The sequence below is a fragment of the Arachis ipaensis genome, chromosome B2 (assembly GCF_059453495.1).
Source record: "Arachis ipaensis isolate K30076 ecotype BB chromosome B2, ASM5945349v1, whole genome shotgun sequence".
NCBI classification, from domain to species: domain Eukaryota; kingdom Viridiplantae; phylum Streptophyta; class Magnoliopsida; order Fabales; family Fabaceae; genus Arachis; species Arachis ipaensis.
The window spans coordinates 72,938,824-72,965,824 of NC_142437.1; the positions used below are offsets into that span (position 1 = coordinate 72,938,824).

Genomic DNA, 27,001 nt, shown 5'->3' on the forward strand with positions numbered 1-27,001 from the left:
TGATCACGCCATCTTCCAACCGATGCGTACGCATGACTGATGCATACGCGTGACCAGGAGCTTCGTCCAAGCGACGCGTACGCGTGGCTGACGCGTATGCGTGACGAGCGTCACGTGCTGCAATAAAGGGAATACGCTGGGGGCGATTTTCGGGATGCTTTTGGCCCAGTTTCAAGCTTGAAAATGAAGATAAGAGGTTGGGATGTAGTAGGGACACACACTTTGACTTATTTTTAGTTTTTTTATTAGTTTTTAAATTCTAGAGAGAGAAACTCTTACTTCTCTCTAGGGTTTTGGTTTTCTAAGTTTACTTTCAATCGAATCTTGAGAGAAACTGCTACTACCTTCATTCCTAGTTATTTTCCTTATAATTTTGTTCTTTAATTCCCTTAGTACTCTTTTTAATTTGGTTATCTTGAACTCATAGTTCGGATCTTGTTAACCTTGAATTTTGTTAATGCATTGAGTTATTTTCATATCCATTGTTATTGCTTGTTTTGTTATTGTTGATTATTGTTAATGGTAACTTGAATTGGATTATTTTCTTATTTTTATCATGTCTTTTATCTTTCTTCACCAAGTGTTTGAGGAAACTTCATCCATCATCATGGAGTAGATTTTCTTGCTTGGTTTGGGGTTGAGTAATTGGAGCCTCTTGAAATGTTATACTTAAGTGTTGATTGGTAATTAAAGATTGCTAATTAGCTTGAACCTCACCAACTCAAGTCTCTCACCCTAAAGTAACTAGCACTTGTGAGCTAAAGTTAATTGTGTTCACTTGACTTTTCTTCAATTGTTAGAGGATAACTAAGTGAGAGCAACGAGCCTTTACCATCACACTTGGGAAAGACAATGAGGATAGAAATTCCGATTCTCACCCCTAACCAAGACCTTTTATATTGATTAATTGTCAATTCTTGCTAGTTGTTTATTGTTCTAATTTCTAGTTATTTATTTTTCTTGCTCTCAACTTCAAAAATTCCAAGAAAATTCTAACCAATGATGTGCATTTTGTGTTAACTCCTAGGAAAAATGACCCGAAATTTCATTCCCGATTATTGATTTTATTTGTGACACACATTTTAACTTTGATTAGCGGTGATTAGCAAAAATCTCGTCGGTTAAGACTATACTTTACGATGTTGATTTAGGAAAAAAAAAAATTTTTAGTAATTCTTGACCGACATTTATCTGCTCATCAGAATAAACATGTTACAAAACTCAATCAATTAAACTTATTTACTTGCGAAGAAGACAACGTAAAATGGAAAAAATAAGAAAGTTTAGAATGCCTACTAACATAAAATTAAAGACGATTCATTCACTAGTGCATTATTGTGCCCTAACTAATTAAAAGAGCATCCTAATCGGATTAGATATTACAAGATCATTCACATAACACACCATATATTATGTCCCTCTTAATGGAACCTTTCTTTTGTTTAGCTAGCTCATTCATTTACAAGAGTAGTAGTAATTTGAGAATAGTGATTAGAGATCACTAATTAAAGAGAAATGGAAATGATGGGATTATATTCATCATGCTTTTTCATTGTACAAATAAAAAAATCATTTCCTCCAAGCAAAAATAATACGTTTTTCATTATATTCTTATCTCATAAAAAAGACATGCATTATACATCATAATTATACTAAACAAAAGATAATTATATTACCAAATTGGATGCACCAAAAATGGAAGCTTCACTCTTAAGACTCAAGAGACAACATAATCAAGCTAAGGCAATAGTGATGTGCTTAATGCTACTGTGTTCAAAATTATAAACAAAAAAACCATGTTCTTTTCCAATCTTAAATAACTCTGATTCAAAAACAATTTCTTATAACTCAAAAATTTCACCACTATTCATAATAGCAAAAATAATTTCTAATACCCTAACAAGCATGTCAGAATGATCAATAAACTCATAATTAATAAGTAGAATTGAATAAGCAAAATGCTTGAAAACCTTCCCTCATAAAACCTAAAAATCTCGATCGATGGAAGGAGAAACTCATAGCCAATAATTTCAAAGAATTTACATACAGAAGCTTTTGCTTTTCCAGATTAAGCCTCACTCACAACCTTCTCTACTTTGTGTGTCACTTCCTCAATAAAAAAAAAATTGTTAGCTGCAAAATGAACAGATCTTTATCTGAATTCACATACAACAGCTACAGAAATCAGTAAACAAAACAAATCATGGTAAATGTAGAGTAGTTAGATGAATAAAATTAAGAGAATTGAAAAATTAAAAGAGACCTTGTTATCGACAAAAATGAGAAGAAACTTGCAGCACAATAGCTTGATGAACAAAATTTTATATATCAAAGAGAAATTATACTGAGAGGTTAATCTAATGTGAGAAAATCTTATTAGAAAGCTTAGAAACTAAGGAAATTAGAATTTTAATTTGACAGTAACCAAAAATAAACAACTATTGAGAGAAAATTAGGAATTTAAAATCTCCAAATTTTGGAAAAAAGTGAAAAGAAGAAAGGAAGACCTAATGTGGTATTGGCGAATGAGGAACTTGGCATGGTGGATTGACTTGGCCTTGCTGAACTTGAATACGACAATCTGGAGGCAGTGCTCGAGGAAGTTTTCGATTGTGAGAGCGAGGATGTAATCGCAGAAGTGACAGAGAAAGCGGAAGAAAATTGCAAAAGCTTGCTAAAGGCAACAACAATGTTACAGCAGCGAGGTGATAAATAAAGCAGCGAGGAGATAAGGGGTGATGCCTAACCTTTAGATCAAAACCAGAACAAAATCGTAAAAGCTCATTGAAACCAGCACCAAGGAGATGAATGACGGCGGTGAATGGCGAAGAGATTCTAGTCGAAGGAGAACGCTGCAGAGGATATCATCGTCGGAGAAAGTCGTCACTGGAGCAGATTGCGCCGAAGTAGATCCCAGTGGTAGCATCGTTACCTTAGAGAAACACAGTGCGTGGCAGCGCGTTCGGGTTGAATCAGAGAGAGTTTGGGATTTTTGTAAATAATGGAAATATGACCCAAATAATGGCGGTTTAAAACCGCCGAAATCAACAAAAACCACCATTTTATGCAAATTAATTATGGCAACTCCATAAAACACTATAATTAAAGAACCGTCGTAATATAAATGCCATTTTAAACCCTTTTTGCAGTGGTTTAAGTGCCAAAAAAAAAAGCGAAACTATTTAGCCATGTGTCCAGCGTAGTAAGTGATAAACCACTATTTTATGGTTTATCTTGTGCTCAATTGAGTGGTTTTTATCAACTCACTACAAGAAAAACACCCATTCAGCCACACTTTTTTTAGGTTACATTTGAAAAGCGTAGCCTATTCCTAGAATAGGCTACACTTTTCTCCGTGTTTCCTTTTTGTAAGAGAATAGAAAACACATTTGTAGCATCACTTGAAAAGTGTAGCCTTAGGTATTATAAATATCACTTATAAAGCGTAGCCTTATCTTAAAAGCTATAGGTTCACTTTTTACACCAAAGAGTACACTTTTAAAGAGTAACCTATTTATCAAGTTTCAGGTGCACTTTAAAAGTGTTGCCTAATATATCTCAAATCAAATATTCAACACTTAGTAAATTTTTTTTCAATATTCAGCAAATGATACACATACAAACACTTAACCAAAATTAAAATGAAAAAATAAAACCCCACCTTAGTTTTTCCCTTCTTCGCGCCACCCCCAAATCAGAGAAGATTCTGCACCATCACCACTCACTGTAACATCCCTAATTTCTAACCCTAAATTCTAAAATCCCCAAATTAACTCAGAAAATCCTAATTTCCCCAGTTTCTAACCCTAACAGCCGCAACCTCACCCTCCTTCAACATACAAACAAAAGCAGCCACTATAGAGAGAAGAGGGATCGGGAGAAGAAGAGAAGAGAGGAAAGGCCTGCCCAGCCGTCACCACCGCAGCGCCACTGCAACTATTGCCACCTTCAGAGCTACGGAAAGTCGTCCTCCCTGCCGTCGAATGCTGCCGTCGTGTCGCACATGAGAGAGAGAGAGAGAGAGAGAGAGAGAGAGAGACAGATTCGAGAGGAGCTACCCACGATCGCTGCCGTCGAAGCCAGGCTCGTCGCCGTCACCACCCACGAAGCTGTGAGGAGCCGCTGTCGTGCTCGTGTCGCTGTGCGCCGTCGAGCTTCCCTCACCCTGAGCCGTCGATCTGTCGCCACCGCTACAAAGGCTTGTCGCTGGAGCCACGACTGTCACTGAGCTTCCGTCGCCACTGCCGTTCAAGCCGCTGCTGCCGTCGATTTGGAGTTGCTGTGATTGGAGCCACTAGCGGGGGTGAGTTGCTACTTCCCTGTTGCCGTCCTAATCATATTCAACGTCCACTGCCCTGAGCTGTTTCTGCCCTTGAGTTCGTTGAGTTCGGATTCCTTGTGCTACTATAACTGTCATTACTGCTGTGGGAACCAACGTTTCTGTTTGGCTGCTGTTGAAGGTCTTCCACCATCACTGGAGCTGTCCAGAATCATCGTGGAAGCTGCCAAGATATATGGTTGATTTCTAATTATGCCAAGACATAATCACTAATTAAGTTTTATGTTGATTTTTTTATTTTATTTTATGTCCTGACTGCATTATAACTTGTGAATCCCATTTCCTTTTTGATATTCAATGTTTTGACAAACTGCCATGGTTTATAATCTATTGATACTTGCATTTTTCATGCTTAATCAGTCTAATTTAGAGATATTTTGGAGCTGACTAAGGCTTTTAACATGAAAGAGATTGAGGCAAAGGCATATATATATTTAAAATCCAGACTGAGGCAAAGGCAAAGGCCTTATGATTTTGCACTTATAGACTATGTTTGTTCAAGATTAGTAGTAAGTCATGTATGGCTGTATAATTTTCCTTTCACGTGTTTATATTGCTTTGAGAATGTTGGCACAAAGAATATAAAATGGTTGTCATATCGATATTGTATTTGTACTGATATTCCCATTTCTTGGGTTCTCCTAGAATAGTAATTTTTTTTTTTTTAGTGAAAAAAGTAATTTAACCTCTCTGAACTTTAAGCTCACATGCACTTTACACCCAAAATCAATTTACTTTTTGTAACATTTTGATTTAGTACCTATTTATTAACTCACTGCCTCCCCTTATTTGTCAGTTATCTGTTTTGAAGCATGAAAATGAAGTATTATCAAATACAGAAAAGCGAGCATCTGATGAGGTTCATAGTTTATCTGAAAGGGTGTAGCACCTGCAGGTACTGCTCATTTCTTATTTGTGTTTCTTTGATATGGCCTAAGAACAAATGAGTCCCGTAATGAGGTTTGGGTGAGATTGTGGGGTTATGGTAAGGATAAGAGGATGAAAGCATTTTTGTAGATTGAACCCTTTTGATCTTTTGTGTTTTTTCCAGTTCTAACTGACTAAACAAGTAAGAGACTACTTGCTATATTATGCATATTCAAGATGATGCTTATCTTAGCTTGCTATATTATGTTTATTCAAGATGATGCTTATCTTATGATTCTGTTGCAGGCTAGCCTAGGTACCATACAGAGTGCTAAGGAAGTTCGAGAGGTGTGTTATTATTATTATTATTATTGTACAACTCACTTCGATTTTGCTTTCATAATTTTCTTATGAAAGTTTTATTGGTTCATAGATTACACAATTGAATTCTAAATCTAACTTGAATCCATATCTACAATTACCGTTTCATGATCCTCACTGCTGGTTGTAAATGGTGCACAAAGAATGTACATAAAGCTTGCTGCAAAAGCTGTATATGAATTTGCTTTTGTCCATGAAATCCGAGGGTTGTGTTCGATTTTTATCTCACCTCCCCACCACCCAAAAATTAACTGAGTGCAAAATCATTTTCCTTTAAAGAGCCTTCATGAGAATAAATTATTAGAAAATTGTGCATTGCTCTTATGACTCTTATTTTTCTTTACTCTGATCTGATCAAGATGGCTGGATGCATTGTTTTGTTCCTTTTTTAGAGCTGCTCATTTGCATAGTTATTAGTTCTTTTTTTGCCATGGCCTTATGCTTATACACTCAATATTTCATAACTTAGTTTGTTTATCTAATATCCTTATACCACATTTGTGAATTAGTGGTTTATATTGTGTGGATGCTTAAATAAGCAATAGTTTTAAACTTGGATTACTATTGAGTAATTCAGATGCATCAGCTATAGTTAAAAGTTTGGTGGATTAAGTTTAGAATTTTAATATGCTTAAAATTTTATGGTTGTAGATCGTGGGAAGGTCAGGTCAGAATTTGGATTGGATACTAAATGAAATTTGATTTCCAGCAATGTCCTTCCATTTTGATTTCATGAAATTGAATGAATCCATTTTCTAAATTTATAGATCTGTGCCTTTCTTCTACTCATAAGCACTAAAGTAATTTTTTTTGTATTCTTTTAGGAACAAGTAAAGCTGCAAAATTCTTGAGAGCCAATTGAATTTCTCTTTTCAAAGTACCAGAAGAAACATCAGAGCTACTTGGGAAATCTGACCTGTATTTCTTTAGCCCCGAGCATCCTCCATTGACCGAACCAGCTCAGAAAGCCCTTGACTGGGCCGGATGAGAAATTGAAGTCAGGTATTATGGTTTCTGCTTTTCAGTTCCATGCCAAAATTTGTTTAATAAATGAGTTAGACTCATTGTCAGTTCAGATTTTCCATTTCGTGTTGTACTACTTTGCAAGTTACTGTTGCACGAAATTAAAATGAACTGGAAAGAAACTTTGAGTTGTCTTGTGCCCCATCTGAAAATGATTTTAATCTGTGTATGACTGTGGTAATATTACATGTCAGAAAAATATAGGATTTTAATCTCTTTATGTACTTCTTTGAAACTTACTTGATGGAAAAGCCAGATTGCAATATTAACCGCTTGACATTGCTGCTCTTTTACTCAGCCTTATGTACAAGAATCTGATAACAACTTTGAATGGACCAGTGTTAAAGAAAACTGCTCTGAAATATATGGTGATCATGGAAAAAACAAATTTTTCTGCTGCCTTTTCACTCTCATACTAACTACTTTTTTTGAATTTGATCTTTCCAGGATTTTGGGAACCCAACTGAGGAGCAATGGCCGGGAGTTACTTTGCTTCGTGATTGCCATACCTACCCAAAGTGGGAACCTCAGAACTTGGTGAGGACTGTGCCAACTTTGGGACCTGATGGAGTAGACCTTCTCACGGTTAGTGTTCCTCTATAAAAGCATTATTCTAATGAGTTCCTAAGAATATGATCCTCTAAAGTGAGGACAGATAACTATAAAGCAACAATGTTAGGGCCTAAACACAATGAAGTTATTGATGCAATGGTGCAAGATGATTAGTTTCTCACTTTCTCACTTGACATTCTAATAGCGGTAGAAACTCGCAGTTCTAATATTAGTTCAAAGGTTGAACTGGTCTGGACTGGACTTGAATAGCATTTGTTAAACAGTGCTCTTCATAGTAATATATCTAAAGTTTTTTAAGTTATCTGAAGTAGCTCACAAGGTGTTACTTGGGAAGTATTATCTATTGTAGCATTTGAAATAACTGGAATTCATGTTACCTTCAATTTGGCTATAATAATACGTTTACTTATATTCTGTACAAACTTAGGACTGACTATACTAGATATTTTGTCGTGCAGAAAATGCTCAAGTATAATCCTGTTGAGAGAATCTCTGCCAAGGCAGCACTTGATCATCCTTACTTTGACAGTCTTGACAAGTCTCAGTTTTAACAGCAGATACTGTCCAATGCTTTTGTGCAGATGTTGTATGTCAATGATAGTGATATATGTAAGTAAATGAAAGTTCACTCCTGGCGTGGAATTTAAGCATATGTGAGATTGATGTTGTTTGGTGTTAAGTAATAGTTTGTCATCATCTTGGTGATATGATCAGTTAAGTAGAAACTCTACTGAACCTTTATCACTCTGTATTACTCATGTAGGCTGTGCATGATCACCATTGTCCTTGTGTACTTGAAAAAATGTCCTTGTGAGATGTATGAATTTTTACAATTAACTTCATTCTAGTACTTTTGAATCATTATTATAAATATATTTTGGTTAGAGATAATTTTTGTTATTTAAAGAAATTATTTAGTATAATTATGTATTTATTTTTATTTTATAATATTCAACTCATTTAAATAAAAATGCAGAATTATTATACATGTAATTATATTAACTATTATGTTGTATTAATAATTATTAGATATATATATAAAAACGAGACTTAAGGCTACACTTATATACAGTAGCTATAGTATACAAAAAAAAAAGAGACCTAAGGCTACACTTATATACAGTAGCTATAGTATACAAAAAAAAAAAAAAAAAATGAGCGACCTAAGGCTACACTTAAAAAATGTAGCCAGGGTATACAATGTGGCTACGCTTTACAAGTGATGCAGTAGCGTTGAAAAGCGTAGCCTATTCTGGCAAAAATGGAAGCTGAAAAGCGTAGCCTTTGGTCCTGGACAGCATCACTTGAAAAGCGTAGCCTATTCCCAAACGTCAAAAGCGTAGCCCTTGGTGCAGAAAAGCGTAGCCTTTGAGAATAGGCAACGGCCGAATAGGAATCACCCCAAAAAGCGTAGCCGTAGCCCAGAAAGCGTAGCCGTAGCCTAAGGCATCATTTTTTTCCACTTTTGGCTACACTTTTCAAATGTACCTGAATGGGTGTTTTTCTTGTAGTGACTCTTTACCCACTTATTCATACTATTTGCATGGTTTTACATTTGCTTTCCTAATTATGTGCTTTGATTGAAAACATACTTCTTTGACCTTAAGTTCCCAACGTTTAATCCTCTCTTATTACCATTAGATGCCTTGATATGTGTGTTAAGTGATTTCAGAGATTACAGGGCAGGAATGGCTCAGAGGATGGAAAGGAAGCATGCAAAAGTGGAAGGAATACAAGAAGTTGAAGAAACTGCTAAGCTGTCCAGCCTGACCTCTTCGCATTCAAACAGTCATAACTTGAGCTATGAAGATCCAAACGACGCAGTTCTAGTTGCGTTGGAAAGCTAACGTCCGGGGCTTCGATTTGATATATAATATGCCAACGCTAATCCTTTCCAAGGGAGAGTATTAGAACTTGTGAATAGAAGTAGACTTCCAACTTACTTGACTTTCTTTTACTTTACTTGGTAACGGATAACTAAGTAGAAGTAACCTTCAATTATCAATTGATCTTGAGAAAAATCCAACAAGGATAGAACTTCTGATTAATCTCTCCTAATCAAGGCTTTTAATTTAATTATATAAAATCTCTTATTTATTTTTATTGCTTTAATTTATAAATATACCTGTGCTCATTGCCCAAACTCCAAAACCCCAATTTACAAACTCATAACCAATAATAAGAACATACTTCCTTGCAATTCCTTGAGAAGACGACCCGAAGTTTAAATACTCGGTTATCAATTTTAAAGGGGTTTGTTACTTGTGACAACCAAAACGTTTGTAAGAAAGGTTGATTGCTTGGTTTAGTAACTATACTTGCAACGAGAGTTTACTATAACTTCTAAACCGTCAATCTTCCGTCTCTTCAAAATGGCGCCGTTGCCGGAGAATTGCAAACGTGTGCCTTATTATTGATTATTGTAAATATTTTCTTTTTACTTGTTTATTTATTTTTATTTTTGCTTTTTCATAAATTAAGAGGTTATTGATTTTTATTTAGTTATTAAAAATTTTTCAAAAAAAAATTTTGTTCTTGGTGTTCATCTTGATCTTCAAGTTGTTCTACGTGTTCATCTTGACCTTCAAGTTGTTCTTAGTTGTTTTCTTCGTTTTGATCTAAAAAAATTTTTAAGTTTGGTGTCATTTTATTGTTTTTCTCTTTCCTCATTAAATTCAAAAATATCTTTTCTCTTTATTTTAATTGAATTTTCGAAATTTGCATAAAAAAAAATTTTAGATTTTTATTTTAAAATTTTTATCTTATCTTATCTTATTTCAAAAATCAAATTTCAAAATTCAAATTTAAAAATTTTCAAAATTCAAATTTAAAAATTTTCAAATTTCAAATTTCAAGTTTCAAAATTTAATTTTCAAATTCAAAATTTAAATAACCTTTTAATTTAAAAATTTCAAAAATTTAAAATTCAAATTTCAAAATTCAGATTTCAAAATTTAATTTTCAAATTCAAAATTTAAATAACCTTTTAATTTAAATTTATTTTTATTTTCGGTTTTTAATTTTTATTAGCTACCATGAATTCTCACCCCTCTCGCTTTGAGTTTGGTTCTAAATCTGTTGAAAGGAGTGGAAGCTATAACAGGAATATGCATCAAGGTCTAAGCAATCAAAGATGGATGGAGCCAAGAGGATCTGATCAACCCTTTAGGCAACAACACCCTCCAAGATATCATGGGCAAGGACCACTCTACAATGCATACCAAGCTGATAGATATGGTGGACCCCCTTGTAATTACCAACAAGCCCCACCCTGTGCTTATGAACTACCTCCCCAACATACCTTTGAACTACCAAACTCACAAGCCCCTTTACACCATTTACCTCCATATAACCCTAACCCACATCCACCATACCAACCACCCTATGAACCGAATGAGCCATACATAGATCCATCCCAACCTCCATTGGATAACAATACACTCATCTCTAACATCATTGGTCTCATCTCTACACTCCAAAATCTTATATCCTGCATGAACCAACCCTCTACCTCCAATATTCAACCCTCAAGCTCTAGTGCACTTCCTTTTCAACCACATAATGATCTTTTCATCCCATCACCACCCTCCATGGAAGAGTACCCACATCCATTAATCCAAGAGCAAGATGATGCCAATTATGCTATTGATATGGAACAGGAAAGAAGGAATCATCTTCGCAAATCCATACTTCATAAAGAGCTAGAGGAGGCCTTACGGGTAAAGGTAGGAGAGACCCTTGAAGATGAAATAGTAGTTGAAAGGAGTTGTCATGGAAAGAAAATCATCGAGGATGAGTACGATTTTATACTTAAACAACTGGACAAAGCAGCAATTATTAAAAAAAAAGAAATGGTTGCAGACTTAAGAGATGTTGTACCTCCATTGGAAAGTCCAGTCACAGAGCCTCCTTCCACGGTTTTGATGTTGATGTTGAGGAGAGCGTACAACCTCCAAGGCAGATCACGGTTGAACACTTTGTAGAGGTTGATCAAGAGATGGAGATTAAAGAAAAAGAAGCACAGCCTCCCATGCCCTTGGTGAGCAATGAAAAAGAGATTGAATTGGAAGAAAGCTACCAAGAGGAAGAGGTTGATATTGAAGAAACTTGCAAAGAGGTGGAAGTTGTCAGAGAGGAGCACAAGGGAATGGAGCTTGCAAATTTGTTAGAAATACCTCCCCCTAAGTTGCCATCATCCTTCACAAAATTTAAGTGGGTAAAATTCATATCCCTTAGCTTCCTAATTCCACTTGAATATGGGCTACTGGAGACGGATGGTCAGCTTAGAGCTCTTTGTGGCATTAAGAGTAAGAGGAAGATGGTCAGTGGTAAGAATTGTCCTGCAAGGTTCATTATGGTTGGAAGCTCTAAGTTTAAATGCAAAGGTTGGTGTAAAGCTCAACTGAATGGGTCTAGGAAGTTGGTTGGCTGCTTTAGTGAGAATTCAGATTGCTTGCTACCCGGATGGAATCATGATGATCAACAAGAAGACGGGTGTAAAAGCAAAGTCTGGGACCTCGAAATTCATTCCAACAATCAACACTCTTGGGGCCTTGTCACTTGCTTTAATCTGCTTGAAGGCTTTTTGCGCCTAGTTTGGGACCCCGGAGGCCATTGGAATCACAAACATTGGTGGAGATTCCTGGATGAGTTCATGCACAAGCCACCATAACAAAGGACTCTCCAAATGTCCAACTTAAGGACTTTAACTAAAAGTGCTAGGTGGGAGACAACCCACCATGGTATGATCGTTCCTTTTTTATTTTTATTTAGTTTTATTTGTTTTCGAGTTTTATTTTATTGTATTAAACCTGGAGTTTTGCATAATATTCATATTAGCATTGCATTCTGCATACTGCATTAAAAAAAAAAGCACGCACGCGACGCGGCATCGTCGCTGATGCGTCCGCGTCACAAGTGTATTGGGAGAAAAGAAAAGTGAACAGAGAGTCACGCGAGAGCGTGGCTGGAGGCGTGCCTCTGGCACAAATCGCCCCACGCGACCGCGTCGCTGATGCGTCCGCGTCATGTGGGAAAAATACCTCCCACGCATCCGCGTCACCCACGCGAACGCGTGGCTCTGTAAAATCGACGTAAAAGGGTGTATGGCAGTATGTTGGGCTGGAATGGGGCTGGACTGGTGCTGGAAGCCCAAGCCCTACCACGCAACCGCGTGACCCACGCGGCCGCGTCATTTTAAGAAAATGACCATTGACGCGTTCGCGCCAACCATGCGACCGCGTCACCCAGATTTTTGGCAAAATGCATTTCAAACAGAGAGTTGTGCGAATGCGAGGCTTCACTCGCGCCACCAGCACAAATCGAGTCACGCGATCGCGTGACTCACGCGTCCGCGTCACCTAACCTTATCGTGCACCATGCGACCGCGTCACTCACGCGTCCGCGTCGCCTGCGCCGCACAACTTATCCAAATCAACGCCAATTATCTTATCTTTTCTTTTCTAATCCTAATTTCTTCTATCTTTTCTTCTTTCGTTCTTACTTTATTTCTTTCACTTCTCCTTCCTTTTCACCTTATCTCTTTAATTTAATTTATTTGCATACTTTCACTCATTGCATTCTAATTTAGTGCATATTTTTTATTTTCTTTTCTAAATTCATTAGTTTTTCTTTGGTGTTGAATTTTCTTATTTCACTATTGCATCTTCTTTTGAATTATTTTAGGTGCTTAGAGACTTGTTTTATTCTGGTTAGGTAATATTATTTAAATCAATGCCAATCTTTTATACCTGTATTAATTTTGCATTGACATGAATTTACATTACCTCTCCTTACCCACACTCTCCCTCATTGTTGCAAAATTCTGCACCACTGATATGCCATGTGCTTCTATTGTTTTCTCACGAACATGTTGAAGCTTCCATGTAAATGAGACCCTTATCATCTGGCATTAATACCCATATTTTATTTATTTTCTATCTTTTGGGTTATTTTTCTTCTTTTTCTCTTCTTTCAGGCTGGCCATCGAAGACGAAAAAAGGGAGAAACTTCTAAAAAGGGAGACAAACAAGCCCATCTGCACAATCCTTGAAGAAAAGTATTAGTTGGAACAACCCGTCCACCTGCACATCTCAACATGCACCGAGGACTGTGCAATCTTTAAGTGTGGGGAGGTCGATACTGATCTCCATGGGTTAGTTATTTTCTTCTCAACACCAATATTTTATTTAGTACATTTTTATATTTGCATGTTTCACTGCATGATTGTTTGATTTTATGCATTTTAGCTACTGCTTGGTTAAAGTAATAAATTTCTTTTTAAGATCCTATTTTTGAAAAAATTTCACTAATTTAAAATCAAAATTTTTGTGTAAAACTTGTTTGAAGTTGTATTTGGAACATGGTTTTTGAGTCAAAGAACACACAACCCGTGAGATTTTGAGCTTATTTATATGGTTACATTATTTAACCATAAATATTTTATTCTTGTGTGTTTACTTCTCTATGATTGTAATCTTTATTTTGTTTCATCCTATATGTCCAATGTTTAATGTGTTACATGCTTGCATATGATTAAGGCCATTGTTTGATTTTAGCTCACTTATCCCAAATAAGCCTACCCTTTAAATCACCCTTGTCAGCCACTTTGAGCCTTTTTATCCTCATTTGTTCTGTATTTTACCACATCACTAGCCTTAAGAAGAAAAACAATTAAATATCCCAATTGAATCTTTGGTTAGCTTAAGAAAGGGATTGTGTAACAATTAAGTGTGGGGAAATTGTGGGAACATGGGTTAATAAGGGAATGTGTTATGTTTTTACTTTGATAAAATATTGAGAATTTGGGTACCTACTCATGTGAGACTAGAAAAATCAAAAATCCATGTGCATTAATAAGTTATGTTTATTTTTCTAAAAAAAAATAATTAAAAAAAAGAGAAAAAAATATTCAATAAATAAGTAAATAAATAAGAGGACAAAATTACCCCAATGTTAAGTTAATAAAAAACAAAAAAAAAATCAATGCATATGTGATAAAATTAAAGAAAAGTTGATACATGAGTATGTGATGCAAAAGTGGGAATTTTGGGTAGTTAGGCATGATTCTAGAGTTATATAGAGTGTATGTATGTTAGGTGAGAGCTTGGTTAGTCAAAGATTCAATTTATAACTCACTTAGCCATATATATACCTTTACCCTTACCTTAGCCCCATTACAACCTTGAAAAAGACCTCATGATGTTTGAATTGGTACATTAAATACTTGTTGATTGGTTAGGTGAAGAACAAAGTTTAGAGAGCATGACTAGAGAAGAGTAGAATGAATTAACCCTAGACACTTGAGAGATTAGAGTGGTATACACTACCAGTGAGGGTTCAATGCTTGATTCTATGTTCCCTGCTTTCATGAGCTATCTTCTTACAAGTTTACTTGTCTTTTATTGTATAATTTGAATTAGTGAAATCTGATTTATGTTTGTCTTGGAGAACTTATTTGCTTTTAACCAAGTTAGTAGAAACATTTTGCATGTAGTTGCATTCATATAGATAGGTTGCATTTCATACATTCTATCATTCCTCTTCACTCCTTTATAGCTTCTCTTGAGCTTAGCATGAGGACATGCTAATGTTTAAGTGTAGGGAGGTTGATAAACTACTATTTTATGGTTTATCTTGTGCTCAATTGAGTGGTTTTTATCAACTCTTTATCCACTTATTCATACTATTTGCATGGTTTTACATTTGCCTTCCTAATTATGTGCTTTGATTGAAAACATGCTTCTTTGGCCTTAAGTTCCCTATGTTTAATCCTCTCTTATTACCATTAGATGCCTTGATATGTGTGTTAAGTGATTTCAGAGATTACAGGGTAGGAATGGCTCAGAGGATGGAAAGGAAGTATGCAAAAGTAGAAGGAATACAAGAAGTTGATGAAACTGCTAAGCTGTCCAGCCTGACCTCTTCGCATTCAAACAGCCATAACCTGAGCTACAGAGGTCCAAACGACGCGGTTCCAGTTGCGTTGGAAAGCTAACGTTTGGGACTTTGATTTGATATATAATATGCCATAGTTGCTCTGACTCTAGGTGATGCGAATGCGTGCTCTACGCGGACACGTCGCAGTGACGAAAATCAGCGTGGCAGATTTCTTCTCCAGCGATTTCTGGGCTGTTTCCGACCCAGTTTGCGGCCCAAAAAACACAGATTAGAGGCTATAAAGTGGGGAAATCCATTCATTCATAATCATAAGCTCATAATTTACAATTTTAGGATTTAGATGTAGTTTTTAGAGAGAGAGGTTCTCTCCTCTCTCTTAGGATTAGGATTCCTCTTAAAGGAATTAGGATTTCAACTTTATTATTTCAACTTACAACTTCAATCACAGGTTCAATATTTCTTTTATTTAATTTTCCAAATTAATTTATGAACTTTTCCATGTTAAGATTTGAATATTTTATTTAATATAATTGAGGTATTTCAGATTTATCACTTCTTCTATTATTTATTATTAATTGATGTTCTAAGTTAGATCCTAACTTGATTTTGGAGTTGATTGATATTTGGAGACCCTTGAGTTGAATTACTCAAGAGTTAAATTGTAATTGGGTTTATTGTTGGCTGGCTCTCTAGTCACTAACGCTAATCCTTCCCAAGGGAGAGGATTAGAACTTGTGAATAGAAGTAGACTTCCAACTTACTTGACTTTCTTTTACTTTACTTGGTAAAGGATAACTAAGTAGAAGTAACCTTCAATTATCAATTGATCTTGAGAAAAATCCAACAAGGATAGAACTTTCGATTAATCTCTCCTAATCAAGACTTTTAATTTAATTATATAAAATCTCTTATTTATTTTTATTGCTTTAATTTATAAATATACCTGTGTCCATTGCCCAAACTCCAAAACCCCAATTTACAAACTCATAACCAATAATAAGAACATACTTCCCTGCAATTCCTTGAGAAGACGACCGGAGGTTTAAATATTCGGTTATCAATTTTAAAGGGGTTTGTTACTTGTGACAACCAAAACGTTTGTAAGAAAGGTTGATTGCTTGGTTTAGTAACTATACTTGCAATGAGAGTTTACTATAACTTCTAAACCATCAATCTTCAGTTCTTCAGTAAGTCAGAGCCAATTCAGCACTTAGTTCAGTGATTCTGTACTAGAAAGGGTCCAAGAACCAATATGATTCCCAAAACTAAATCTCGAGAATCAGTATAGACAATTTTAAATTTGAGAAACTAAAATAGTGAAAGCTGTGAATCTGATAGACCACTTTGGGAATTTAGTCGATATATATAAAAAATAAATTACAAATTATACATTGTGTCTCTAATGTATCGAACTCCTTTAATGTTTTTTAAATAAACTTTATTTTTAACTTTGAAATAAATTTTAATTTTATCCTTCAATAATATTAATTTTTTTATTGTACATAGTTATTCAATTATTTTTTAATCACATTATTTTGATTCTAAGTAATTTTTTTTAAATTTTACTATACTCTTAAAGATTTTTATTTATCATGAAAGGTTTGTAGAATGATTAGTACATAAATTTGTAGAAAAAAACAACATGGCACATATACACTAAAGTATAAATTATACCTTTTTGTCTCTAATGCACTAACATTTTTTAATGTTTAATTTAATTAAATTTTATTTTTAATTTTAAAATAAATTTTAATTTTATCCTTTAATAGTATCAAATTTTTACTATAGATAATTATTCAATTATTTTTTTAATTACATCTAAGTAAATTACTCTTAATAATATTACTTTTTTTTCTAAATAATTTTATTTTAATTTTATTCTTAATCACATTACTTTCATTATTCTAAGTAAATTTATTTTTTATTAAAAGTAAAATTGAAAAATAAATCGTATAATTATCTGTCGTAAAAAACTAAAATTATTGAAAAAATTTTTTTAATTTATTTAAAAGTTAAAAATAAAATTTAATTAAATTAAATATTAAAGAACTTTGGTATATTAAAAAATAAAAGGTATAATATATATTTCATTATATATGTACCATGCTTTTTTTTTCTTTTTTCAAAAGTTTATATACCACCCAAACTATAAGTATGAGTAAAAATTTTAAATTCGTAATGTAATTTATTCTATTAAAATTTACTATCATTTTACTTGATTTGGTAATTTTTTTAATAAATTAATAGTCAAAATCATCCCTGAAAGATATCTTGATCTCCATTTTGGTTCTCGAAAGGCAAAATTAATCGAAATCGTCCCTGAAAAATACACGATTTGGTCACATTAGATCATGATATATATATTCCAACAAAATGTAATAATGTAAGAAAAATGTTTTAAAATAGAAAAGAATAAGAGAAATTTTGAGAACAATTAAAGCAGAGAGATAATTTTATTAAAAAATTTTTAAGAAGAAAAGATACAATTACTAATTTTTTGTTTGTCAATTACATTTCTATTAAAATTAGTAGTATCAAAAAATATTTCAAATTTAATATTATCAAAAAAAATAAAAAAAAATTATATAAAGACTAATTTGATTAATTTTTAAAATTTTAGTGATAAAAATGACTTACATCTGAACTTTCAAGAACTATTTTGATTATAAATAACTTTTTTACATGTCAAGTTACACGTGGCACTGACTGTCACTAATCTGACACGTCAACCAATCATCTTGTGATACGTGGCATTAACCCACCACGTCGTCATGCCACGTGGCACTTAACGTGACACGTCATCATCCAACTGACGGAAAGACTAACGTGACCAAGTCGTGAATCTTTCGGGGACGATTTCGATTAATTTTGTCTTTCGAGGACCAAAATGGAGATTGGGGTATCTTTCAGGGACGATTTTGACTATTAACTCTTTTTTTAATAGTAATGTATTGTTTTTGTTTTCAATATTTTCGTCCTTTTTAAGTCTGTAAAGTTTTAAAATTATTTCAATTTTGTCACACCGTCAAATTCTATTAATAGATCACTAACGACAAAAAATATTGAAATAATTTTAAAATATAAAAAATTTGAATAGGACGATTTAAATATTGAGAATAATTTTAAAATTTACCCCAAAATATTGAAGACAAAAATAAGATGTAAAGCATTGCAATTTGTAAAATCAATACCGTTTATAAAGTAATGGAAAAGTATAAGTAACTAATAATATTTTTGAATAATGTATAAATAATGTGAATTAATAGAGTTAAAAGAGTAAATTAATTTTAAATTTAATTAGTAACATTAAATGAGAATGTAGTATATTTTTATTTGATTGGTGGTTATTCATATTGTTCAAGATGGTCATTGTTTACCTAACACTCTCCGTAATGAAAATTTAGTAACAGTCATAGGAGCCGGGACGAACAAATAGGGTTGCGCAAAGAAGGTCGAGCCAATGAAGACAGTGAACTGGAAATTAGCACATTAATTGTGAAATCCTTTTAATGCATTACTGAATTGGTAACACTTAAATACAAAAATCTAAAAGAAAATATTAAAAGATTATTAAAATTTATTATTTTTTATCATCAATTAGATATTAATATTTAAAAATATGACATAAAATATATTATTGAAATACATAATTAAAGAAATTACATTATAAAAATTAAAATGATGACCAAAATTAATAAATTAATTAAATTTTGCCGTCTCATTTTTCAAATTTAAAGTGATAAGAAAAAATATAGATAGACAATGAGAATATTAAACAATGTGAACAATAGATATGTCAGATGTTCAATTTAATAGATATACAGATGATTATGTTCATTATTTTTAATTAGATGATTATTTTTTTTATTTAATTTACTCATCACTCATGTACAGTTAATAATAACTGGATGTAATTTGGAAGTAGAGTATTTTTTTATATTATTAAATTAATTTTAAAACTCATTGTTCACATTATTCACTCAAATTATTATCTATTTAATAAAACCGGAATGATAATATCTAAATCAAGATGAATAGATTTTTCAAAGTGATTCCATCCTATTATAGTAAATGTAATCTACATAAATCTAAATACAGGGAAAGTCATTATTATAGAATAAGAGTTCATTCCTCACAGATTACCTTCCAAATATGAAAATGAAAAAAGGTGGCATTTAATTTAATTATGAGAAATATAGTTTTATGGAAGCTTATTTATGTGGATGAAACCTAACACATTATGATAGAGAAGAAAGCAAGCAAAGAAGCATGGTGTACTCGTCGTGTCTCCCTCCTAAAGACCCAGGGGCTAACATTGTTGTGAGCAAGGAGGAATTCAACTTGTTTCATAACATCGACCGCCAGCTGTTCACGCGTCTGGTGGTGGGTCTTGGGCGCGACACGAGCGAATCCGCTCATGTCATGTCATTCATCATGTGGCTTGAAAGGAAGTGCAAGGACTTGAGGATGGTGTCAAACCTGCTGAATTGGCCAGACAATTTGCTGAATGATCTGGCCGACGAGGTCGCGTTGGCCTTGAACTGCATCGAGAGTCCTCAGTTCCCTTACTCTCATGACAAGATCTTGCCTCTGGTCCATAACATCACACGTGGCACAATATCCCTCCTTTACCTCCATGAGATCCGCATGGAGGTCATCCCTGGTGTCACTAAGTTGCTTAACGATGTTTGCTTGAGGGCTTTCACTGACATAATCCAGCAAGTTCATTACGAGAATGCTAGAAAATCCATGATTTCGAATGCTTATTTGCATCCCCCAATGATGTACTATGCTCCTTCTCCTCCTGCTTGGATCAGTGGCGGTGCTAACTCTTCTGCTAGAAATGATGATCAGTTCAATCAAGAATTCAAAGAGATCTTGGCCAAGCTACATCTCACTACTACTAACGCTGCCACTTCTAACGAGATGAGACAAGTGCCTGCTGCAGATGATAGGACTATCTTCATGACTTTCTCCAAAGGATACCCTATTTCTGAATCTGAAGTTCGTGAATTTTTCACAAGGTTGTTTTTTATTCCATTATGCTCACTACTCTTTTTTTCTATCAGAAATTATTTGATTACTCTAACACTGCAATCCTATGTCATATTTCATAATTTTCCATCATTTGCTTTTCATTCCTTCGCATCTATAATGCAATGATGGACACCAGACACGAGAAGATACAAGATATGTGAATAGTGAATACATGCATTTTAAAATTTTATAAATTTATATTTTAAATAAATTATAATGATATTTTGATATTTTATTGATATTAAAATATAAAATAATTTTTTTAATTATTTTTAATGAGTTTTTTTAATTATATAAATTATTTAAAATATTTTTTATTTTAATAAATAATAAATATATATTATTTTTAAATTTATTTCAAAAATACATGTTAAGAATAAGGTTGGATATGCTGACACATGATGATATTTAGGTGTATCCAAACTTGCGAAAAAGAATTTAAATGTGTCCGACACACAGATACGACAATTCAAAAAACTGTCCGTGCTTCATAGCTCGACATACTTCGAGATTGGAATTAGTTTTTTGTTCGAGAAATTCTTAAAAATTTTATAATATATTTGTTTTTTTTTTCATATAGTATAAATAAATAAAACAAAAAAATATAATTAAAATATAATAAAGTATTAAATTTGTGGTTATTATTATTATTATTATTATTATTATTATTATTATTATTATGGATAAATTTTTTCTTCTTCAAAGAAGGATAGAATTTCACTAATTTTATTAGCACTGTACCTCTTGGAAATAAGGCTAGCAGCTAACATTTTCTTTTGGTGAAAAATTTGGACAATTCAAGAGCTACATTATTATTTCAACAATCAAACACAAGTATATCCTAAATTTACAGCGGTATATTTATATACATTTAAGTGAACAAAACATAGGATTATAAGATTTATACAAAGATTTATGAAAATAGAAAGAAAAAGATTATGAAAAGTTATATAAATTCGTTGTTATTAATTCCCAGAAAGGGGGGAATTTTTATTATTATATTTGATGATAAAAGTTTTTCATATATATTATACTTCATGATATATGATGTTAGTATTTTTGTTTTTGTTTCACATTCTTTCCATATTAACAGAGCACATGGAGATATCATTGAATCACTTCATATGCAAGATGTTCAATCGCTGGAGCAACCATTGTTTGCTCGCATGGTGGTTCGCCCGGAGGCCATGAACACCATTGATACCTTCCTTGAAGGTGCAGGAAAAGTGAAATTCGCCATTAATGGCAAGCATGTTTGGGCTAGAAAATATGTTCCCAAGGAGAATAAGTCACCATCTTCTGGACCATCCTCACCATCTTCTTCAACTGAGACACCATATTGATAGTTTCATGAGATATATTTCATAGCTATGCTATGATGCCATTATCGTTATTTAGTTGATATGTTGGTATATCATTGTATGTCCGAATCCAGAGACAAATAAGCTATAGGGTTCATATAATCCCTGGTTTCAAAATAAAGTTTGGACAACCTATTTTCATAATTGTCATTCTTCTTTAAATTTATCGGTCATCATGCTTACTTTACATGTTGGATTTGACCATTTTTTTTTTCTTTACTATAATACCAAAGTCGTCTCCAACTTTTTAAAACACTCATAATAAAAATATTCTCTATTCTTAATTAATAACCACAAAAATTATTCTCAAAAATATTATAAAATACGATAAAAATAATTTCAAAATATTTTAAAGTATCATAAAAATAATAGAAAAGAATAGTAATTTTTTATACGTAAAAATCGATTTTTGTATTTGACAAACTATTTATGTATTTGATTTAAAATTTTATAGGAATTTAGATAAAATTATTTAAAAAGCAAATACAAAACTAGACTAAATAAAATTTGTTCTCTAAAACTTTTTCAATTTTTAAAAGTATTTTTGGCCTTCAGATAAAATATTGTGAATTTTTAGAATAAAATATCTTATTTTTTAATTATATTTATAAAAAATTACATCAAAATTTGATTTTTAAAATATTTTTTCCGCTTAAAATATTTTAAGATTTTTTTCTGTTAACAAAATTGAGATATTTTATTAAAGATCAGGAACAATTCTAGTAGTTTATCAATTTTTTTAAAGGATAAAAAGTGCTAAGCTAATATGTTTCAGAATTTTCAAGCACTTTCTTGTAAACACATTTTAGATTGATTGACATATCTAAGCGAGTTATCTCAATTTCTCCTTGAAAATGATTTAAATTATTTTCTTTTTTCTGGAATAAATTAAAACGACCGATATCCAAGTTTTATTATCAGAAGTAATTCGCATTTTGAACAATCATACTAACAAGGTACGAAGAAGCAATTTTGGCTCAGTTGGGCTAACCCGTTTTGCCTGCCAATAAACGTGGCTTGAACATTAAATTTAATGTCCAGACTGCCTGATATGTGCAGGGCATTGGCGAGGCAGGACATTGGACAGTGGACACCCGCTTCTCTCTTTTCCCTTAATTATAACACACCAAATTAAATACCTTCTTCAGCATATTTCGGAATGAAAAATATTAGAGGGAGGTTAGAATTTATTATTTTTTGTTATTAATTAATTATTACGAAGTATCCATATTTTGTTAAGTTATCATATTTGTATGTTGGATATATTGTAGATACGATATTTATCGACGTTCATTCGATATGCGTGTTTATTGTGTACAACCGTGTGTTTTAATAAAAAATAAAATTTTTTTTTCGGATACGCTTGGACACACTTAAATATTATCACATGTTAACATATTCAGTCTTATTCTTAACATATATTTTTAAAATAAATTTAGATATAGTATATATTATTATTTATTAAAACAAAAAAATATTAAATATTTGATATAATTAAAATAAGATTTTAAAAATAATTAAAAATTTTAATTTATATTTTAATATAAAAATATCAAAATATCATTATGATTTATCTAAAAAACCTGTATCATGTAAAATTTTAAAATTCACGTGTCGGCGTGTCCCATGTCGTGTCGTATTCTGTGTCCATGTCAATGTCTATGTATCATAGATTAATTATTAATATTAAAAATATGAAATAAAGTATGTCATTAAATTATTATATTAAAAAAATTGAGTTAATAGCTAAATGATCGTCAAAAATAATAATTTTAATCTCTTAACATTTTTTTTCCGAATTATAATGTTATGATACTTAAAAGGTAGTGTTTAACTTAATAAAAAGTATTAAAAATTAATATTTAATTTTAAAAATATAAAAATAAATAATTTTTAAAAAACCAAGATTTACTAAAAAAAATAAATTAAATTAGACAATAATTTATTAGTACCATAAAATTATCCTTATGAGATAGATATTAAACTTTACAACAATGTTGCTTCTTGTTTTTCGTTAGAATATTTTTTTATGTTATTTAAATACAATACGTAGAATATTGGATGGAAAAATTATTGTTATTTTTCATTTTATTTTTTTGTTATTCATCTAATTTTTTTTAGTTTAGGTTCATGTTAAATTGAACAATTTTAGTTAAACTTCTAAAAAAATTGTTTCTACTCACTGTTGGTCTTTTTAACATTCTGACCATTATTATTATTATTATTATTATTATTATAACAATTTTTTAAGTCACTGTAATTACTAATTTAGACACCACCTATATATATGGAGTGTATGTTATGATGAGAATGTAAAAATAGATTTAATTATAACTATCAAATTGGTTTCAATGATTAAAATTTAATACACCTAATAAATGATATACATTTATTGTCATTAAATTTATATATGAACGTTTCTATGATGTACCCACACTTACACGATACGGAATACGACACGCGAATTTTAAAATTTTATAAGATACGAGGATACGCATACATATAAAATTAAAATATTTTTTAGATAAATCGTATTGATATTTTGATATTTTATTGATATTAAAATATAAAATAAATTTTTTTAATTATTTTTAATGTCTTATTTAAATTATATCAAGTATTTAAAATATTTTTTGTTTTAATAAATAATAATATATACTATATCTAAATTTATTTCAATAATATATATTAAGAATAAGATTGGACACACTCACACATGATGATATTTAAGTGTGTCCAAGCGTGTCTGAAGAAGAATTTTTTATTTTTTTTAATAAGACAAGATTGGACATAACAAATACTTGTATCAGATGAGTGTCAGTGAGTGTCATGTTTAAAATGTGCGTGTCCAAAATACACACACGACAACTCAGTAAAATATTCGTACTTCATAAGAACGTATTTATAGTTGTTGTATTTATTGCCTAATAAAAATTAACAAACAAAATATAATAGTGAAATCTAATTATTTTAATTTGTTTATTAGATATATTTTAATAATTAAAAAAGAAATATTCATGTTTGTATAGTGTTAAATTTTTATTAGTGGGATATGCAAATGCTGATTAGATTGATGGAATTATTAATTAATCATACATGATTATATTTCATTTTTTATTTAATCTCGTCGTAAGAATTAACAGTGGTCAACATATAATTTTGGTGATTAATTTCAAATTAATATATATAAATGTATAATAATTAATTTTTAGTATATAAAAAATATTTTCTTAAAAAAAATATGCTTTTGTAAAAAGCATTGAATTGCTTTTTGTTAAATCATTTTGTGAATTTAAATCAGTTTATTTTTTAACATTCAAAGTTTAAAGTTTTATTTTTTGAAAGATGACTCAACTAATTATTATATTATCTTGTAATAAGTAGTATTTTAACGTTAAGAATGTTAATGTGGCGCATTTTGGTACCAATAATATACATACCTATATCTTTTTAAAATATTTTAAAAAAGTATTTTTTCTTTAAAATTATATAAAAATTAATATTTAATGACTAAAATTTTATTAATTATCAATCATTCTAATAAACTTAAATCATATTTTTCTTATATTATGTAATAGAAATAATAATCATTTAATTATAAGATGAATCACATTTTATACATTTAATAATTAATAAAAATGATAAACATTGCTCAAATTTTTATGAGTCAATTTTAATGAAAATAGACAATTAATTTTTTCATGAACTAGGATTTGTCCATTTAGTGTTAATAGATGTATCTACATAACTAATAAGATTTACGTGAATAATGTTTTAAGAAAATATGTGTGTGTCCAATTCTCTCTGCCCAATTTTTATTATTAATTTTCATATGATTCAATGTTATATATAGTATTTTTTTTATCGGTTATGAGTATAAGTTTTAGAGTTAAAATCTTTTATTTAATTTTTTAATTTATTTTTATTTTTTTATTACTTCATAGAGTAAAAATATATGTATTTTTTTTATTGAAATTAATTTTTTTAAGGTATAAATTATAATATTTTTCAATCTTTTATTAATGTAGTGATATTCTTATTCTTTTGTTCATTTGATGATTGTTTTTGTTCAAAATTATTTTTTTTCATCTAATCTTACATCGCGATTATCAACGGCCTCTAACAAAGAATTTTCCTTCTGTCTAGCCTGCTTCTCTGGCTTCCTGACAAGTTCTATTCAATCCGGCTTGTCAAATTAGGAATTGACATGGACTTAGTGAAGAAAAACTTATCCAACCTCAACACTTCTCTATGGAGTGCTTGTCGCAATCGTTTAGAGTATATTACATCTATTAAATACCACCTCAAATTATATTTACTGATTTGATTTTTAATTAAATGAATGTAAGAGTTTAACGAAGAGACAATAAACTCTATTTTACTGAAGGATGATTAGATCTACTCATATACTATGACCAATCTAATGGAATATGCGTAAAATTTATTTTCTTAGGAGGAGCTCAAATTTTAGTTGAGCAATTGTGTTCAAAGAGGCTTATAAGTTAAGTTTAAATTTCATCTCTTTTATATTTTTTACATCTGCCAGAAAATTAAATATGAAAGTAAAGTATATAATGAGATTGAATTTTTTCATTTTGGTTCAATTTTTTCGAAGAATTTTATCAGATTTAGAGATACAATAAAAGACTAATATTGTATTTAAGATTATTAATACACAAAAACTAAATCCATGCAAATATTATTAGTTGTACTAAAGTTTTTTATTAACATCATGATAAAATATCTATATAGAAATGGAAAATGTATTCTTAATTGTACTAAATTTTTATTAACGTGATGCTTTGAACCAATCATAGCATAATTATAACTATTTGTTTTAGAATAAAATATTAAATTAATTCAGTGTTAATTAAATTTTTTTATTATAAAATATATGAATCCTACGATACACTATTATATGAATGTATAATTACGTTAATCAATTAAGTTAATGTTAAAAAATATTAATATGAAAAAACTATTATTTAAAAATAAACTATTTTATATTATTATTTATTATAAATCAATCATGCATAATTTTTATTAATTATTCTTAAGATAGATCATCAAATTAATTTAGTATTTTAAGTATTTTTTTATTTTAAAGTATATCAATTTTCTTATAATATTATTATATAGATGTATAATTATTTTAATTAATTATGTAAAATTAATATGAAAAAGAAATTATCATTTAAAATAAAATTATCGTATATTTTCTTATAGTCTTAAGTATAGAACAATAAATGTGGATTTTCTTTTATATAGTTGTAACTTGTGAGGGTTCTTTAAATTCGTTAGTGACTTAGTTAACTTTATACTGTGTTTAATAGTTTGTGTGTGGAAGATTTTTCCTTTGAATCAATTTTTATGATATACTAGAGCGAGTGAGATTCGTGTGATGGGTGGTTGATAAATTAATTATAGTATACATAATATATTTTAACAAATATTATATTATTTAAAAATTAATTAAAATATATATAAATTAATATTAAATTTGATGTATTTTTTATTTAAA

At 31.0% G+C, this 27,001-nt stretch overlaps 1 protein-coding gene across 1 annotated transcript; it reads left to right on the plus strand.

Annotated features, from left to right (window-relative positions):
- Positions 1–19,250: 19,250 nt before the first annotated feature.
- Positions 19,251–21,624, plus strand: LOC107628314 (uncharacterized). The gene is made up of 2 exons (XM_016331048.3): positions 19,251–20,106; positions 21,213–21,624. The coding sequence occupies exons 1-2, from the start codon at positions 19,352–19,354 to the stop codon at positions 21,460–21,462; spliced, it is 1,005 nt and encodes a 334-aa protein (XP_016186534.1). The 5' UTR covers positions 19,251–19,351; the 3' UTR covers positions 21,463–21,624.
- The last annotated feature ends 5,377 nt before the right edge of the window (positions 21,625–27,001 follow it).